General features: G+C 31.0%; 1 protein-coding gene across 1 annotated transcript; it reads right to left on the bottom strand.

The window, feature by feature from the left end:
- Positions 1-10,368: 10,368 nt before the first annotated feature.
- Positions 10,369-11,085, bottom strand: LOC139887851 (uncharacterized). The gene is made up of 2 exons (XM_071870902.1): positions 10,730-11,085; positions 10,369-10,648 (listed from the first exon to the last, which is right to left on the bottom strand). The coding sequence occupies exons 1-2, from the start codon at positions 11,083-11,085 to the stop codon at positions 10,369-10,371; spliced, it is 636 nt and encodes a 211-aa protein (XP_071727003.1).
- Positions 11,086-19,349: the final 8,264 nt, after the last annotated feature.

Below are 19,349 nucleotides of genomic sequence, written 5' to 3'. Positions count from 1 at the left end.
ATATATATATATATATATATATATATATATATATATATATAAAGATAAGGGTATATATATAATAATGTGAAATAATAATAAAATAAAAAAAAACTAATCATTAGAATTAAATATTAAAATAAGATACGAAATAATTAAGTGTAATTTAAAATGAATCCATATATAAATATATATGATTTCTATGTATAATTATTATTATATGTATATTGTATTATATATAAAATTTATAAATAATAAATATTCAATAAAAGTTATTATATAATATATTATATGATTATTAAATATTACATAATTAAAATATAATACAAGTTAGAATATAGTTATTATATTAATATTATTACTTTCATAAACATTAATATTAATATTAATATTAATATCAGTATTATTAATATTATTATATATATATATATATATATATGAAAATTGATACAATTGATTTGTTATGTTATTATTATTATTATTGACATTATAATTATCAATGTTAATATCATTATTATTATTATTATAACTAGTAATAAAATTATAATTTTAGTTATTATGATTAATATTAGTATTATTATCAGATATTATCATTATCATTATTATTAAGAATTATTATTATTATTATTATTATTATAAGTAGTGTTATTAATGGCAATATTAATAATATGATTACTATCATTCTTATTACGAAATTATTATTATACTTATTAAAATTATCCTTTTTATCATTATTATTATTAGTATATTTATTATTATTATTAGAATTATTGATATTATTATCATTATTATTAACTTATTATTATTATTATTTATATAGTTATTATTAGTATTGATATTGTTATTAATATACGTATATAGTATTAACTAGTTGTGGAGCCCTAGCTTCGCGTCGGGGCTCCGTTTTGAATGCGAGTTAAAAAAAAAAGTCTTGATCTATTTTGTAAAAAAGAATTTTTTTCGACATAACATTGAAGGGTTGTTCCTTTTGTGAAAGTTGCCTCTTTTAGCGTTCGAGTTTTATTTTAAAAAAAAAAGTTAGTAAAGTGGGGGTTCGATTTGTATTTTAATAAAAGTTAGGTTCGATTTGTATTTTAATAAAAGTTAGGGGGTTAAGTATGTGAAAATTGAATATTAGTAAAAAAAAAAAAAGTTAGTAAAGTGGGAGTTCGATTTGTATTTTAATAAAAGTTAGGGGGTTAAGCTTGTGAAATTTGGGAAAAAAATATACGTATAAAGTGGGGGTTCGATTTGTATTATAATGAAAGTTAGGGGTTAAGTTTGTGGAAATTGAAAAAGGAATAGTACTATTCGTTTCCACTTTACCTTTTAGATATATGTATGGTTCGATTTGTATTATAATGAAAGTTAGGGGTTAAGTTTGTGGAAATTGAAAAAGGAATAGTACTATTCATTTGCACTTTACCTTTTAGATATAGGTATATAATACAGATGCATATACGTACATAAATACAGTTATATATATATATATAATTACATATACAGTTATATATAGATATAATTACTGTTATATACAAATTTTATATATACAAATAATTACATATTCAGTTCCAAATCACTTTCAACCTGTTTATGATTTACTCTTCTTTCTCAAAATCGTACAAATCAGTGTTTAATCACAAGATACAATCCAAAATTTTGTTAGGAGTCCATATCTACTTTAATTCTGTATTGTACTTTTATTCCTCCTTCTTTGTCTGATTCATAAAGGCTGTCAACCACTCCACCCTCTAAATGAATCGAATTGTTAAGGATATTGAAAAAGTCTTTCAATTATCCATCGCCACCATTTCCATTAACACCCAATTAATCACCATTTAAACTGTTACAGCTGCATATCTTTCTTACTCTTGTTTACTATTACGGTGACAATAATAACTGGAGATGTATGATGTTGGTGATAATGACGATCATAAAGATTAATGATAAACAACCACGTGATTATGGTGATTTGAAAATATAATGATAATGGTGATTGTAATTAATAATAATCCGTAAGATAATGAATGATGAAGATGATTAACGAGCTACTGTTATCTCCAACCATTCGAATGGCTAGTTCTTTTCTGTTTCGATCTGAAGAAGACGATGAACCACACGCACACCCACACAACCACATCATTCTCATTGAACTACTACATCTGTTTGCTCCTATTTCTAATCGGTTTGAAACCAAGACCCACCCAATAGCACGTTTGCTTGATATTTTGTTTTCTCCTGCTGCAACTCGTTAATGCAACCACTGCTACAGCTCCTTCACTATTTCCTATTTATAATTGAACCTGGACTGCTGCTATACGTCACTGTACAAGCTTGATGATGATACAAGTTGTTTATGCCGCAACTGCTACTTATGTTTTCCGTTTCTATTTAAACCACCACATCACCACCATCTTTTTCTTCTCCTTTAACCAAACCATGAGCTAATAAAATCGTTGTTGCTTGCTTATATTATTGCCGACACTTACCAAACAAGAGAATACCCACTTGCCAATTATTTTATTAGTGGTATTAAATCAATATTGGAAAGTAATAATAACTTAATCGAAGGGGGGAAAAGCAACCGGCCCCATGATTAAACAAATTCATACGCGTTTTTTTCTTTTATTTGACCATGGTGTGTCTATGAATCAAGGTGACGTGACAAGAAAAGGATCCATGGATGATAACGATACGTGATGACTCGATAAAACCATCATCTGCTACTATTCGAATTATTTCTGTTGCAGACACAATCGTGAGCTGCTTCTATTTCCTGTTAATTGGAACCGTTCACACAAAAACCGAACCCTACAATACCCTCGATCGTTATTATTTACTGCCATTTGGATCATATACTTGGGTTGTTATAGATTGGGCTATTGAGCGGGCCAAACAATTCCTTCTACTTGGATTTCTATTTCGTAAATGGGTTAAATTAGTTTAGATGATTAGTTAAAACATAAAATAAAAAAAACGGAGCAGCGGTTACGGGAGTAGTTGTGGAGCGAGAGGTCTTGGGTTCGATTATGGTTTGGAGCATTCTTTTTGTAAAAACTCCTTAAAGAGGGTATACTTCTTATTTTTATATCTATTATTATTATTATTATTATTATTATTGTTATTATTATTATTATTAATTAGGTATTAGTATCATTATTATTATTATGATTTTAATTATTATTATCATTACTAGTATTATTATTATTCCTAGTACTATAAGTATTATTAGTATTATCGTTAATATTATTACATTAGATAATATAATTTTGAGTAAAAGATTTATAAAATATTAATGAATGGAAACTAAAGAGATTATCGTGATTAAAATACATTAATTATAATTCGGGATGGCAAAGTAAATTAAGTATCCATGTAATAGCAAAGTTATTAAATTGATAGGATAATAAAGTGTATGTACAGATATGATATTAAAAGTATTAGAATTATGATTTAGATATAAATTTAATTTTGATAAATATATTATTATTGTTATTATTATTATTACTACTATTATCATAACAAATGAATATTATTTATATAAAAATATACTTTTTACATATACTCTAATATTACATATAATCATATACTAAACATATTAACATTATATATATAAATAATTACATATAACATAACTATATTAATATTTTCATAATAAATATTAGTTATGTATCTAAAGTATATAAAATAAATATAGTGAATTAAATTATTAATGAAACATATAATTTACTAAAATAACAATTAATAATAACAATATATAAATTTGTTCGATTACGATTATATGTGTTAATGTATATACTTGATATAGGTTTGTGAATCCAAGGTCAACCCTGTACTTGTTCAATGTCGTCATATGTATTTTTACTACAAAATACAGTATAGTGAGTTTCATTTGCTCCATTTTTAAATGCTTTTGCAATATATATTTTTGAGACTGAGAATACATGCGCTGCTTTTATAAATGTTTTACAAAATAGACACAAGTAATCGAAACTACATTATATAGTTGAATGACCGAAGCCGAATATGCCCCTTTTTCTTGGTAACCTAAGAATTAGTAAACCAGTCTACTAATTGACGCGAATCCTAAAGATAGATTTATTGGGCCTAACGAACCCCATCCGTTGTAGCAGATGCTTTAGTACTTCGATGTTGTTTTATCATGTCCGATGGATGTCCCGGAATGATAGGGGATATTCTTATATGCATCTTGTTAATGTCGGTTACCAGGTGTTCAATACATATGAATGATTTTTGTATCTATGCATGGGACGTATATTTATGAGAAATGAAAATGAAAATCTTGTGGTCTATTAAAAATGATGGAAATGAATATTTATGATAAACTAATGAACTCACCAACCTTTTGGTTGACACTTGAAAGCATGTTTATTCTCAGGTATTAAAGGAATCTTCCGCTATGCATTTGCTCATTTTAGAGATATTACTTGGAGTCATTCATGACACATTTCAAAAGACGTTGCATTCGAGTCATTGAGTTCATCAAGATTATTATTAAGTCAATTATAGTTAGATATATTCTGAAATGGTATGCATGTTGAAATGTCCCGTTCTTATTGATTAAAAACGTTCCATATTAATTGATTTCGTTGCGAGGTTTTGACCTCTAGATGAGACGTTTTTCAAAGACTGCATTCATTTTAAAACAAACCATAACCTTTATTTCATCAATAAAGGTTTAAAAAGCTTTACGTAGATTATCAAATAATGATAATCTAAAATATCCTGTTTACACACGACTATTACATAATGGTTTACAATACAAATATGTTACAACGAAATAAGTTTCTTGAATGCAGTTTTTACACAATATCATACAAGCATGGACTCCAAATCTTGTCCTTATTTAAGTATGCGACAGCGGAAGCTCTTAATAATCACCTGAGAATAAACATGCTTAAAACGTCAACAAAAAATGTTGGTGAGTTATAGGTTTAACCTATATATATCAAATCGTAACAATAGACCACAAGATTTCATATTTCAATATACATCCCATACATAGAGATAAAAATCATTCATATGGTGAACACCTGGTAACCGACATTAACAAGATGCATATATAAGAATATCCCCATCATTCCGGGATCCTCCTTTGGACATGATATAAATTTCGAAGTACTAAAGCATCCGGTACTTTGGATAGGGCTTGTTGGGCCCGATAGATCTATCTTTAGGATTCGCGTCAATTAGGGTGTCTGTTCCCTAATTCTTAGATTACCAGACTTAATAAAAAGGGGCATATTCAATTTCGATAATTCAACCATAGAATATAGTTTCACGTACTTGTGTCTATTTTGTAAATCATTTATAAAACCTGCATGTATTCTCATCCCAAAAATATTAGATTTTAAAAGTGGAACTATAACTCACTTTCACAGATTTTTACTTCGTCGGGAAGTAAGACTTGGCCACTGGTCGATTCATGAACCTATAACAAATATGTACATATATATCAAAGTATGTTCAAAATATATTTACAACACTTTTAATACATTTTGATGTTTTAAGTTCATTAAGTGAGCTGTCCTCGTAAGTAACCTACAACTAGTTGTCCAAAGTTAGATGTACAGAAAAAAAATTGATATATATTATCTTGAATCAATCCACGACCCAGTGTATACACGTCTCAGGCTAGATCACAACTCAAAGTATATATATTTTTGGAATCAACCTCAACCCTGTATAGCTAACTCCCACATTACTGCATATAGAGTGTCTATGGTTGTTCCAAATAATATATACACATGGGTCGATATGATATGTCAAAACATTTACATACGTGTCTATGGTATCCCAAGATTACATAATATATTAGAATACATGTATAATACAATATAAGTTAGCTAGGATATGATTAATATAGATTTGTTACCAATTTTCACGTTGCTACAACAAGAAAAATTATCCAATCTTGTTTTACCCATAACTTCTTCATTTTAAATCCGTTTTGAGTGAATCAAATTGATATGGTTTCATGTTGAACTCTATTTTATGAATCTAAACAGAAAAAATATAGGTTTATAGTCGGAAATATAAGTTACAAGTCGTTTTTGTAAAGGTAGTCATTTCAGTCGAAAGAACGACGTCTAGATGACCATTTTAGAAAACATACTTCCACTTTGAGTTTAACCATGATTTTTGGATATAGTTTCATGTTCATAAGAAAAATCATTTTTCCAGAAGAAAAACTTTTAAATCAAAGTTTATCATAGTTTTTAATTAACTAACCCAAAACAGCCCGCGGTGTTACTACGACGGCGTAAATCCGGTTTTACGGTGTTTTTCGTGTTTCCAGGTTTTAAATCATTAAGTTAGCATATCATATAGATATAGAACATGTGTTTAGTTGATTTTAAAAGTCAAGTTAGAAGGATTAACTTTTGTTTGCGAACAAGTTTAGAATTAACTAAACTATGTTCTAGTGATTACAAGTTTAAACCTTCGAATAAGATAGTTTTATATGTATGAATCGAATGATGTTATGAACATCATTAATACCTCAAGTTTTCTGGATAAAGCTACTGGAAATGAGAAAAATGGATCTAGCTTCAAAGGATCCTTGGATGGCTTGAAAGTTCTTGAAGCAGAATCATGACACGAAAACAGTTCAAGTAAGATTTTCACTCGAAACACTCGAAATAAGATTGTTATAGTTATAGAAATTGAATCAAAGTTTGAATATGAGTATTACCTTGTATTAGAAAGATATCTTACTGTAAATAAGAAAGATTTCTTGAGGTTGGATGATCACTCTACAAGATTGGAAGTAAGCTAGCAAACTTGGAAGTATTCTTGATTTTATGAAACTAGAACTTGCAGAATTTATGAAGAACACTTAGAACTTGAAGATATAACTTGAGAGAGATCAATTAGATGAAGAAAATTGAAGAATGAAAGTGTTTGTAGGTGTTTTTCGTCGTTGGTGTATGGATTAGATATAAAGGATATGTAATTTTGTTTTCATGTAAATAAGTCATGAATGATTACTCATATTTTTGTAATTTTATGAGATATTTCATGCTAGTTGCCAAATGATGGTTCCCACATGTGTTAGGTGACTCACATGGGCTGCTAATAGCTGATCATTGGAGTGTATATACCAATAGTACATACATCTAAAAGCTGTGTATTGTACGAGTACGAATACGGGTGCATACGAGTAGAATTGTTGATGAAACTGAACGAGGATGTAATTGTAAGCATTTTTGTTAAGTAGAAGTATTTTGATAAGTGTCTTGAAGTCTTTCAAAAGTTTATGAATACATATTAAAACACTACATGTATATACATTTTAACTGAGTCGTTAAGTCATCGTTAGTCGTTACATGTAAGTGTTGTTTTGAAACCTTTAGGTTAACGATCTTGTTAAATGTTGTTAACCCAATGTTTATAATATCAAATGAGATTTTAAATTATTATATTATCATGAAATTATGATGTACGAATATATCTTAATATGATATATATACATTAAATGTCGTTACAATGATAATCGTTACATATATGTCTCGTTTCAAAATCATTAAGTTAGTAGTCTTGTTTTTACATATGTAGTTCATTATTAATATACTTAATGATATGTTTACTTATCATAATATCATGTTAACTATATATATAACCATATATATGTCATCATATATTTTTTGCAAGTTTTAACGTTCGTGAATCACCGGTCAACTTGGGTGGTCAATTGTCTATATGAAACCTATTTCAATTAATCAAGTCTTAACAAGTTTGATTGCTTAACATGTTGGAAATACTTAATCATGTAATTAACAATTTCATTTAATATATATATATATAAACATGGAAAAGTTCGGGTCACTACACATGTCTGTCAACTTTCGATGTGATGAAAGTTTGTCTTTTAAAAATGAATGCAATGTTTGTAAAATGTATCATATAGAGGTCAGAACCTCGCGATGTAACCAAATGTAATGTATTCGTCCAGATGGATTAGGACGGGTCCTTTCAAAGATGGAAAAGAATGTATTATAAGGATCAATCGTGCAATTTTGTCCCTCACATGCTAAACACCTGTAAGCATTTAATAAAATTTGATTAACGGGCGTTAATGAATTTGACAATATTACCCTCAATTGCACATTTTTTTAAATCATAATCTTTTTTGGGAAAAAATTAGAACACGTAATCCTTTTCGAACATCAGCAAAACTCATATACCGTTATTGACAAAACCTGTAACTTATGTTACCTTTACGAGCCATTTTTCCTCATCTATATGGTTATGGTTATACTTCGTATGTTTTGTTTTTTATTTACAAAGTATTGTCAGTACAATTTCTGATTATACAACATGTTTAATTGTATGGATTATTTGACCTTTCAGTTTTATATAATTTTGATTTACATGACAATATGATGTCGTTAATTTCAACATCCTATGTACTTTCAGCCTTAGATTTAATATTAAATCCGATAGATTGTTAAAACAAACGTTACATTTGTTTTAACAATCTATCGGATTTAATATTAAATCATATGGTAGTCCCGCGAAAACGCGGATTAAAAACTAGTTAGACAATATAATAATGATATAAGCAGTTTGCTTGTACATTATTAGATACGCTGTTGCATTAACTTTTTACATACGTATTTGTTTAACATACATAAAGTTAAAAAAACTCATCTCATTATTCTTATCTATATAAAAGTGAATTATTAATTTTGGACATCTCAACAATAAAAACAATACAATCAAATTAGTACGGAGGTAGTGACAATAATTTAACTTAAATATATAAAAACAAAAAATTAACAATAACACAATATTACATTAGTTCACTAATAAGAAAGATCTACAAAAGAAGATTTATAATTGAGACGTCTAAGTTGAAGATACATATCTTGTTGATTATACAGAGATTCTCATTCGGCGTCATACTTACGGTAATAAAATTTAACTTTAATCGATACTAAAAATTATTTTTTTTTACAATAATCAAATTCGAGACAGAAAGATGATGGCATGGCATGGGATCAGTGGCGGAATCATAATTTTTTTTTCACTGGGGGAGAAATCTTTTTTAAAAGCGAAGTAACTTTTTTTGGAAAAATATAGAGGATTTTGGGCAAGTATGGAGGCTTTTAGGCAAAATATGAAGGTTTTGGAATAAAATATGAAGACTTTGAAGGAAAAATATTGAGGCTTTGATGGCAAAAGAAAAAATTATCGAGCTAAAAAAATTTCAAATCCACTTGAGACAAGCGCCTCACTCGGCCCCCTTCTGTTTCCGCCCCTGAGATATAGTATGGCATGGCATGAGATGGCATGGGCAGGAGTGAGATTCGTAAAAATGGGATGGATTACAAGTTGGATAAGAAAATTAAAAAAGATAAAATATATGATGGGATAGCATGCCAGTTTTTTTTTAAGTAAAGGACGTGTGTTCATTAGTCCTTTTTTAGTTAAGTTTGGTTGATTGTCTAAATCTATCAATCTATTCTTACCTAATCTTAACTTCTAAAATATCACATCACATTTCTACAAAAATCATGCTTATTGAATTATACAATCATTTTTGTCAGTAACACAATTATTACTATTAAACCTAAGAGAACCTTGATTGAAAAGCTTATTAATATTCTCTGGAGGATAACAAATCAATTTATAACATCTATCAACAATATGACCTAGCATGTTACACTTTGTACACTTGAGAGATGGATTCTTGTATTTTTTTTTCCTGTTATTACTATATTATCTAATAGACAAAAATGGTGAATAATAACTAGTGGTATTTTCGTCATTTCACTTTTTTTTTAATTTTAACTAACTTTCATTACACCAATAAAGCGCCCTACACTTTTTTCATAAATTCAAAACGATCCCCCAAATAGGGGGTAAACTGTCAAATAACCATTTTTATAAAAAAATCTTAAATAAACTCCACCGAAAATTCAACGGGGCATATCTTCTCGCTCGCAAAGAGTTAAATTTTTCCAAAGCCATTATTAAACTCGAAATAATTTTAGGAATACAATGTCACTAACTATACACAAAACGGACGCTTTTTAAAAAACGCTAAATATTTGAGTTACTTTTCATACATGTTGATTTTGCGTTAAATTTTTAAAAGTCAAAAATTCCATAGCGAAACGCGGAGATGCACATATATTGTTAATTTAAAATAACATTTAAATCTTTCGTGGGTTATACATTTTAGTTTAACTCGAGTTGCGCTTCAACGACATCATCGTTAGCCACGAAATAATTTTACAAACTAAACGCAATAAAATACATTGAAAACTGAACCCTCGACGCGAAGCGAGGGTTCGAAAACTAGTTATTACCATTGTTGAAATTATTATAGCTAGCTTTACTAACAAATGCAGCAGGTTGTTTTTAGACTGTATTATTAGAGTGCATCATGTGTGACTCATCCCTAAATATGATTGAAAAAGCAACTTTGACAGAAGGGACATGATCACTAGTTAAAATTTGCCTTCTAACAGAAGTGTATACATCATCTAAACCCAAAAACTGCATTAATTTTAAAAACTGACTATGTTCTTGATATGACTTATTTGCAAACACAATATCATCTATTTTAATCATATCATCATATTCTCTCCACATTGCATTCAACTTATGATAATAATCAGAAAAAGATTGACCACACTGACTACAAGAATTAATTTTATGATAAAGATTAAAAGTAACAGATGCATCAACCTTATCATAGGTTTCTTTAAGTTCATTTCACACAGATTCAGCAGTTTTAGAAAATATTTGTCCATTATACACATCCTCAGATAATGAAATCAAAATCCAAGTAAGAACTACAGAATTACACATATCCCATTGATTTAATAACACTTCATCATCTTCATACTCATATCTAATTCTAATACATGTACAATCTATAAAACCAAGTTTGTTTTTAGTTTGAAAAGCAAGTTTTAAAGCACATGACCATACATTATAATTCTCTGTTCCTTTTAATTTATGAGTAATTAAAGATGCACCAGAAGTGTCACTAGGTTGAAGATATAGTGGATCATTAAATTCTAAACTACTAATTTTAGTAATACCAGAAGTAGTAGAATCACTTTCAGACATGATTGCAAGCACAACAAACAAATAGCGGGAAAAACATAGTCTAAAAAGAAATTAAACACCAAGAAAACTGAAAGATATGCAGTAAAACAGTAAATCAGATACCATGCAATATCACAAAATAAAGAATAATCACAAATAGTATTTAAAACTTCAACAAATCCACGGTTCAGACACCTGTAATGATAGAAATACAAACTCCAATCGACTGGCTACTAGCCAGGCAACCTGCAATATTAGGATCAACAATATATAACAAAAAATAGATTGTTAAAAAAAACTCGATACATAACAGAGTAATAAGGTCAAGAAGAGTGTTCTTCTTGACTACTCCAATGACAGTAAGTAATTTTGAACTGAGAAGACAGGGCCAGGTTTTCACACTAATCTTGTTAGCAAATCGAGGATTATCTTCTCCCAAAAGAACTCACTTTGACTCAGATAAGTGGATAATGAAAGAAGACTTACAGTGAGTGCGTCCTTTTTGAGACAAAAGAAAAGAGATCAGAATCAATACCAACAGCGGAAGACTAAATTAGGATTTGAGAAAACCCTAATTTACCAGATCTGGGGTTTTTGAATGAAAAACTCTAGATCTAACTGAGATTAACGAAAATCAACACCCACAGATCCTTCTCAAACCCAAACACAGTCAAGAACATGGTTCGATCAAATACACTTGACCAAATCACAGAAACCTCAATTTCACTCAAAATGAATGAAATCACTAACACAGTAGATGATTACCAGAACCAGCGCTCTGATACCATGAACGAACAAGTAGAAGAATCATAAGATATAATCCTTCAATTACAGAAGGTAAAAGCTCTAATCACAAGAGGTTAAACAAATTGAAATAAGCACAAATACTCGATCCAGTTCATACAGTATACAAATATTCACTCTCAACAACATCAATACAGTTTGATCTTGTTATTTCTCACGATTAAAACAATTGAATGAAAACCCTAATCTTGAGAGAGAATGATGAACGGATACTGATGAAAAACAGAAAAATGAAAAATTGAATAAATAAAATAAGTTAAAAAACTCTTATATACTAGAGGTATAATAGAGTGTGGGCTTTTTCCTCTTGGGCTTTCATTGGGCTTTAGTTGAAATAGCCTTTTTTCTTTTAATCCATGAATAAATTATAATTGGGCTTTTAAATTAAACTCTTTCATTAACAGCTTCTGCTAAACTCTTTCATTAACAGCTTCTACTAAATTCAACAACCGTGCATGCTTCAGCGATATTCAATGCAACCTGAAATATATTCTTAACCCAGAAATAAGAATCTTTTAATAGTTACCATGTTAGATTGTATAATTCAATAGTGCTTATGTCATAACTATATTAATATTAATTTTCAAAATTAAAAAGTAAATAAGCAATTCAAGAAATTCAAAAAATTATTATTATTATACAGCATTTAATTAAAACCATTCCATAAATGCATCATTTAAGCCATTTAATTTTTTTTTTAATTTTCATATCTTCTTTGAAATCATCCTTTCATTCTTTATACAATAACACGAAATCTTAAAAACTCTTATGAACACTTATTATCACCATATTAATGAGATGGTATTTTCGAAGAAAAGAGGAAACGAACTTAAAGGGTTAATTAGGAACTCGATGGTATTTCGGAAGAAAAGAGGAAATGGGACGATGGCACAAAATGAGATCTAATTAAAATCATTTGAATGGCTATCAAAACGTGTGAAGAAAATCAAGCTAGATTGGAATCAGTGGCTTCTTAATCCAAATTCGTTTGATGATCATAGTTAATATGTAATTTAGTGATAAGCTTTATAGTTCGTGTAGTGTTTTTTTTTCCATTTTTTCTTCTGATGTAATCTTGGCAATTGTTTTGTTGCTCCAATATGTTTTTCTGTATGATGTCTGCATACAACAGTTTTATCATTTTTATATAATAGAAAGTTATTTGCCTTTTAAAAGAAAGAAAAATGTAACACCCCAATTTTCAAGGTAATATTATAATTGATATTTTGTATTAATAAGTAAAGGAAAAAGGACTAGTCTTGCAATGTTAACTAGATATTAAGGTTAGTTAAGGACTAGGACCACCTTTGATATGGTAGGGAGGGACCCAAGTTGACCATATGTGTTAGTTGTTATACTATATAGAGAAAACTATAGTAGCTCATTCTAGAAATTTAAAGAAGTTAGAAAAAAAATGGTGGTGAATACAAGAGATAATTTAGGGTTTTCAAAATTTGTGATTTTAACTCATGTAAGCAAGAATTTGAGTAATCAAGGGTGCTAGTAACTCAAAGGAAGTAAGGATATCATCATCAACATCCTCTCTTCATCTATTCCAAGTTAGAGTCTTTTTAAGAAAGTTGAGGTAATACTTGTACATGTGAAATTGATTAAGGTTCATGATTAATAAGTGTTTAGTCCATAGTTTTATCCATGATTTATGTTTACTACTTGTTAAAATTCGGATTTGAATGCTAATGTACAAGTTAATGTTATTTTTAGAAATATATGAAAGTGGGTTTGTGAGTTTAGGGATGTTTATGAATTTTACATACTAGAGAAGTTATTGAATGATGTGTTTATGTAAGAACCTGTTTGAAGAACTTGTTGAAATAACAAGTATGATGAGAAAAATGGATGTTTTGATGTGTTATTGGTTAAAACCAAGTTTATGCACATAAGGTGTTTGTATAATGTCTCAATGAAAATGAAAATGAAAATATGGTTTTTTGGAACTAAATTGCATAGAAAAGACTCATGAGCTAGTCATGAGGTATTTTTATAGATAAAATGTTTAAAGTCTTAATTATAAGAAAAAAAAAGGGGGTTAATGGTTTAAGTTTTTTGCTTGTTTAAGTTAAGTAAGATATTAATGAAATTGGCATAATAATAGGTGCTACTCAAGGAAAAGAAGCAAAAAGGAAACAAGAAGGTTCTTTAGAGCAAGGTGAGTTTATAGGGGGTAATTTGGGCGGGTCAAAAGTGGCTTAGTGCTCCCGGATTGCATCCGTGCAAGAGGGTGACGACTAAGTTTCACGATATGATTAGCTTAGATATGATTATTAGGCTTGCCTAATTGTGACGACCCTACAAAATCGCCATTGACGGGCCGTCAACTTAGGTCCCGTTACGTGGTCATAGTCCCTAAATGAGATGCGGTTGATCAAAATTATGCCACATTCATTTGATATGTATAAGACTTGCAAGGTTTTAAGTAAACCAAATTGTTCGACAACATGTATAAGTTTACAAAAGTTAATAAGTATAAATGAAATAACTTGCGACATAATATAAGTTGAAAATCACGATTGCTATAAATAGCGTAAGTATGTATGCTTTAAGTTTGAATCCAAAGGTGTTATCACTAGCGTATGCATGTATGCTTGACCCCAAGCAAGTAATCAAAGTGTGTGGAAGCATGTATCAATTAGCCAAGTATGAACCTGAGAAACATATAGAAAACTGTCAACGAAAAACGTTGGTGAAATCATAGGTGTATTTGTAAACGTTGTTTTTGAACCACAAGATTTAGTATATGTTGATTATCCAAATCATTTGCATTCCAAAGATGTTGTACGTTTGCCAAGCACCCAATTATCAAGGCTTAACTGAATTGTACCTCTGAATCATAGTGTTAGAACCTACACTATACCCGAAAATATATTTCATCCACCGACGGTAGCGAACCGTCCGAATGAGGGTTTGTCAAACCCGTATGGCTACACAACATAAGTTCACGCTTACACTTACACCCTGCAAGTGTAACTGATGATAATTGGACTTGAGGATTTTTGTTCTAACTCGTGCGTGGAATGTTTGTCTCGTACTTGTGTTCAAAGTATAAAAGTATAAGCCGTATATGTTTCTCATCCCACGATTTAAAAGTATAAAAATTGTTGAAAAGATGGGACTATGATCTCACCGTAGTTGCATGTCAAAGTACTTGTAATTAAACGTTGTGCAAATGAAAGTTGCTTAGCCTTGACCTAAACAAATAAGCTGTATCAATTACCAGTTACGACACAAGGTCGGGCGAAATGTGTTCAATTAGTCTTATGGCTCGTTACGACTCGATTATATAGCATGTGAATCACGTTATCAAGTTTCATGCAAGATACAAGTACAAGAGAGAGGTTATAACGATTAAACAATGTATTGGTTAAGTTTGAATAAAAGTCAATTTTGATCAAAGTCAAAGTCAACGAAAAAGTCAACACGTTCGGGTCGGGTCTCGGACAATTTTTCTGAGTTTCGTAATCATATATGAGCATGTTATAACAAGTTTCATGTTAATCAAAGGTGCGTAGCATAGTTAGAATTAAACGTGAAAACGAAAATTTGGACAGCCCTAGACAGACCATCTGGACGGCGTCCAAAATGGTTGGACGGCATCCAGCAAAGAAGGCCTGGATGGCATCCAAGGGTTAGGATGGCGTCCAAAAACACCTGGGCTGCTGAATGCTGAAATTTCACAAGTCTCGAATCAAAACACTTTTAAACACAGATTATGAACCGAGAACACTCAAAACACGTATCTTATATCGTTGAAAAGGTATTTGACAAGGAATAAAACTAAACACATTTCATAAATCAAATTCATCATTTACAACAACAAAATCCTCATCGAATGATCGTTAAAAGTTCATTATCGAAGTTTCAAGTTCATAAAATGCATTTCATGACTCGGGAATCCAATTTACACATACGATACGCCATTTCGAAGGTAATTAAACATACATTGCAACTAAACACTTAACAACAATATTTCATAGCGTTCAATGCATCAAAAGTTCGTATTTAAGTCTATCAAACCCTAACCAAAAATCACAAAATCGATAATCATGTTAATGTAAGGTTTTCATGTCATCCCACATACCAAAACGAAGCTAATGATGCTAGTAACACTTTTAACACATAAGGTTTAACATCTAACAATATTTAATCAACCAAAATCAAAGATTTGACAAACCCATTTTAAGTGTTCATGCTAGTTATGCAAAATAACGAGATCAAGCAAACAAATCACATATTCATGCTAGACTTAAGCCATAGACACCAACTAACACACTTTTAAGTCAAGAACACTAAGAATATGAAATCTAGAGTTTTTAGAAAGTTACCCAAACCAGATGAAATTAGTATCAAGTTGTAGAGAAAGATGCAAGGATTCCAAATACGTAACTTGTTTTGTGATGAGCTTCCTAGATTCGATTTAGATGATGATTGAATGAATTTGGGTGTTGAGAGAAAAATATGGAAGTATCAATATGGAAAATGAGAGGTGAAATGAATGAATGGTGGGGAGGGGCGTGACTAGTTGACCTAGTCAACTAGTTTGGTCCCTTGGAAACTTTGGTCCCTCGAGTTTGAAAGCGGGTTCGTGAATTAACCAAACAAATTATTTTAAATATGCGAGAGTAACGGGAGATATTATAATTACATAATGGGAATATTAAGAACATTAGTTAACGGAAGATACGAATTTAGATAACGAAAGGTATTATCTAAATAAAAAAAAGACGGGCGTTAAAATAATTTAATGAAAAAAGGCGGGTCATTACATTGCCTACACATTAAAAGAAATTTCATCCTGAAATTTAGTTGGAAGTAGTAGTCATTGTTTCTTCCTCGAGACCTTGCGTTGCAAATTCTACGAATAAGTGAGGGTACTTCCTTTGCATTTGATCTTGTCTTTCCCATGTAAACTCGGGTCCTCTTTTGGCATCCCTAACGAACTTCAAAAATCGGGATTTTACATTGTTTTAAAGTTTGGTTCCACGATTCATAATTTCAACCGGTTCTCCTATGAAGTAGAGTTTATCATCGATATTAAGCTCATCGAAAGGAATAACAAGTTCTTGTTCGGCAAGACACTTCTTTAAGTTTGATACATGGAATGTAGGATGAACGGGATTCGATTGAGTTGGGGGTTCGAAACGGTAAGCAACGGGTCCAATACGCTCCAAGATTTCAAAAGGATCAAAATATCGCGAATTTAGCGTTCTACATTTTTCGATACGGATTACACCTTTCTGAGGTGCAATTTTTAATATTACGCGATCACCCACTAGGAATTCGAGAGGCTTACATCTAACATCGGCATAGCGGCGATTATGAGCCGTCTTGGGTCTTTCTTGGATTTGAATGATCTTAACGGTTATTTCATGAATGAGTTCGGGTCCTGTGATTTTCTTGTCACCTACTTCGGCCTAACGAATAGGAGAACGATATTTGTGGCCATATAAAGCTTTGGAAGGTGCGGCGTTAATACTCGAATGATGAATATCATTGTATGCGGAAATCGGCCAAAAGCAACAATACAAGTTTGTAATATGTCCTCCAAGGTTTGAATCGTACGTTAGCTTGGTCCGTCGGTTTGTGGATGATGCGCGGTACTCATGTCTAAACGTGTTTCCAAGGCTTTTTGTAAGTCTAGAAGTGAAACGAGCATCTCGATCTGAAATAAATGACAATGACACACCGTGTCGAGATAGAATTCCTATAAGGTATAGTTGTACAAGTATTTCCCATCTTGTCGGTTTCTAAGAGACGTTTGTTAGGACAAGTTTCTTATCGGCTTCTAAAAAACGTTTGTTAGGACTATTCACCCTCGTGGTGAATACTGGTATAACGTGAAGAGTCTCTCTCTCCATTGAGAATTTAGATAAAGGATTTCCTTACACGAAAGTACGAGTGTAATGCGAGAGAAATTTCTGCCTCGATGAGAGCATATCAAGCATTTCGTAGTTCGTCGATAAGAGTGTGCGAAAACGAGATAGTGTACACGTGTAACATATATGTTGAAGTTGAAAGAATTGGTCGTTTATTCAGAAGTATCAATATGGTTTGGCAATAGCCAAAGGTGTGTCCTTGTTATGGTTGTTATCAATATTCTCAAAGTTTTTGGATGTTCAAACAACAAAAAGAATAAATTCATGTACATGGCACATGGTGGTGACTAGGTTGATCGAGTCCAATCACCATCATGAGTCATTAGAACTTTGGTATGACTTACCATAATATAACCACATTGATCGAGTGTCGTTATATTACGCTAACTTATACCTCCATTCCCACATCACTCCATAGAATCAAGTTCGTGTAATCGTGAAGATTTAAAATGGACAAAGTATAACGGCATCTCTAATGTGGCTCGTATTTAATCGAAAGAACTAGTGTAACTCTGAAGATGATTTTCCCTAGGGAAGTGTATAATTGGTTGTTCACGTCAATGCGGTTCAAGTCAAACAATAATGTCCTTAGGTATGAAAAGAGTTACGAATTATGATAACGAGTAGTACGTAACCGTAGTGACAAGCAGTGATGACGATACTCATCTAGAGTAGTGGTGGTAGTAACAAGAAGATGGAGATAGTGAAGATTACCGGTGTAACATCGATAGTGGTTAGTGATTGCCATAGTGGTGGGAACTTCACAACACTTGTGGATAGTAAGCTGGGACGGTGGTGAATAACAACCTGGGAGACAAGTTCCTGAACTAGTATAATTAATGAAGTCGTCGTCATCCTTACGTGTATGAATCTTGAATTTATGTGTGTTGCCAGTGAGTGGCAGAGTACAGGTTCGCATGACGAGAGTTAGGTACAATTAAGAAATTCACCTAAGAAAGATTCAAGTATAATGCACAAGTAGTCAAGTAAGTGCTATATATAGCAAATGCAAGTCAGAATGCAATAGTTAACTATCCGGTTGTAGTCTAGATTCACTAATGCGTCCTAACGACTCTGTCAGACACACTAATGCACATCCTAGATCCCTACAACCAATGCTCTGATACCAACTGTGACGCCCTGAAAAAATCGCCATTGACGGCGCCGTTAACTTAGGTCCCGCTACATGGTCATAGTCCCTAAATGAGACGCGGTTGACCAAAATTATGTCGCATTCATTGGAAATGTATAAGACTTGCAAAGTTTTAAGTAAACCAAATGGTTTGACAACATGTATAAGTTTACAAAAGTTAATAAGTATAAATGAAATAACTTGCGACATAATATAAGTTGAAAATCACGATTGCTATAAATAGCGTAAGTATGTATGCTTTAAGTTTGAATCCAAAGGTGCTATCACTAGCGTATGCATGTATGCTTGACCTCAAGCAAGTAATCAAAGTGTGCGGAAGTATGTATCAAGTAGCCAAGTATGAACCTGAGAAACATATAGAAAACTGTCAACGAAAAACGTTGGTGAAATCATAGGTGTATTTGTAAACGTTGTTTTTGAACCACAAGATTTAGTAT

Source organism: Rutidosis leptorrhynchoides, chromosome 2, assembly GCF_046630445.1.
Source record: "Rutidosis leptorrhynchoides isolate AG116_Rl617_1_P2 chromosome 2, CSIRO_AGI_Rlap_v1, whole genome shotgun sequence".
NCBI classification, from domain to species: Eukaryota; Viridiplantae; Streptophyta; class Magnoliopsida; order Asterales; family Asteraceae; genus Rutidosis; species Rutidosis leptorrhynchoides.
The sequence above is the reverse complement of the archived record's forward strand: the minus strand, read 5'-3'. Positions and strand labels throughout refer to the sequence as shown.

What these genes read in the sequence shown, in the direction of transcription:
- LOC139887851 (XM_071870902.1), bottom strand. Translation starts at nt 11,085, where the DNA reads ATGTCTGAAAGTGATTCTACTACTTCTGGTATTACTAAAATTAGTAGT. An exon ending in TCTAAAACTGCTGAATCTGT is followed by an intron (nt 10,649 to 10,729) that starts GTGAAATGAACT and finishes TAATTCTTGTAG; the next exon opens with TCAGTGTGGTCAATCTTTTT.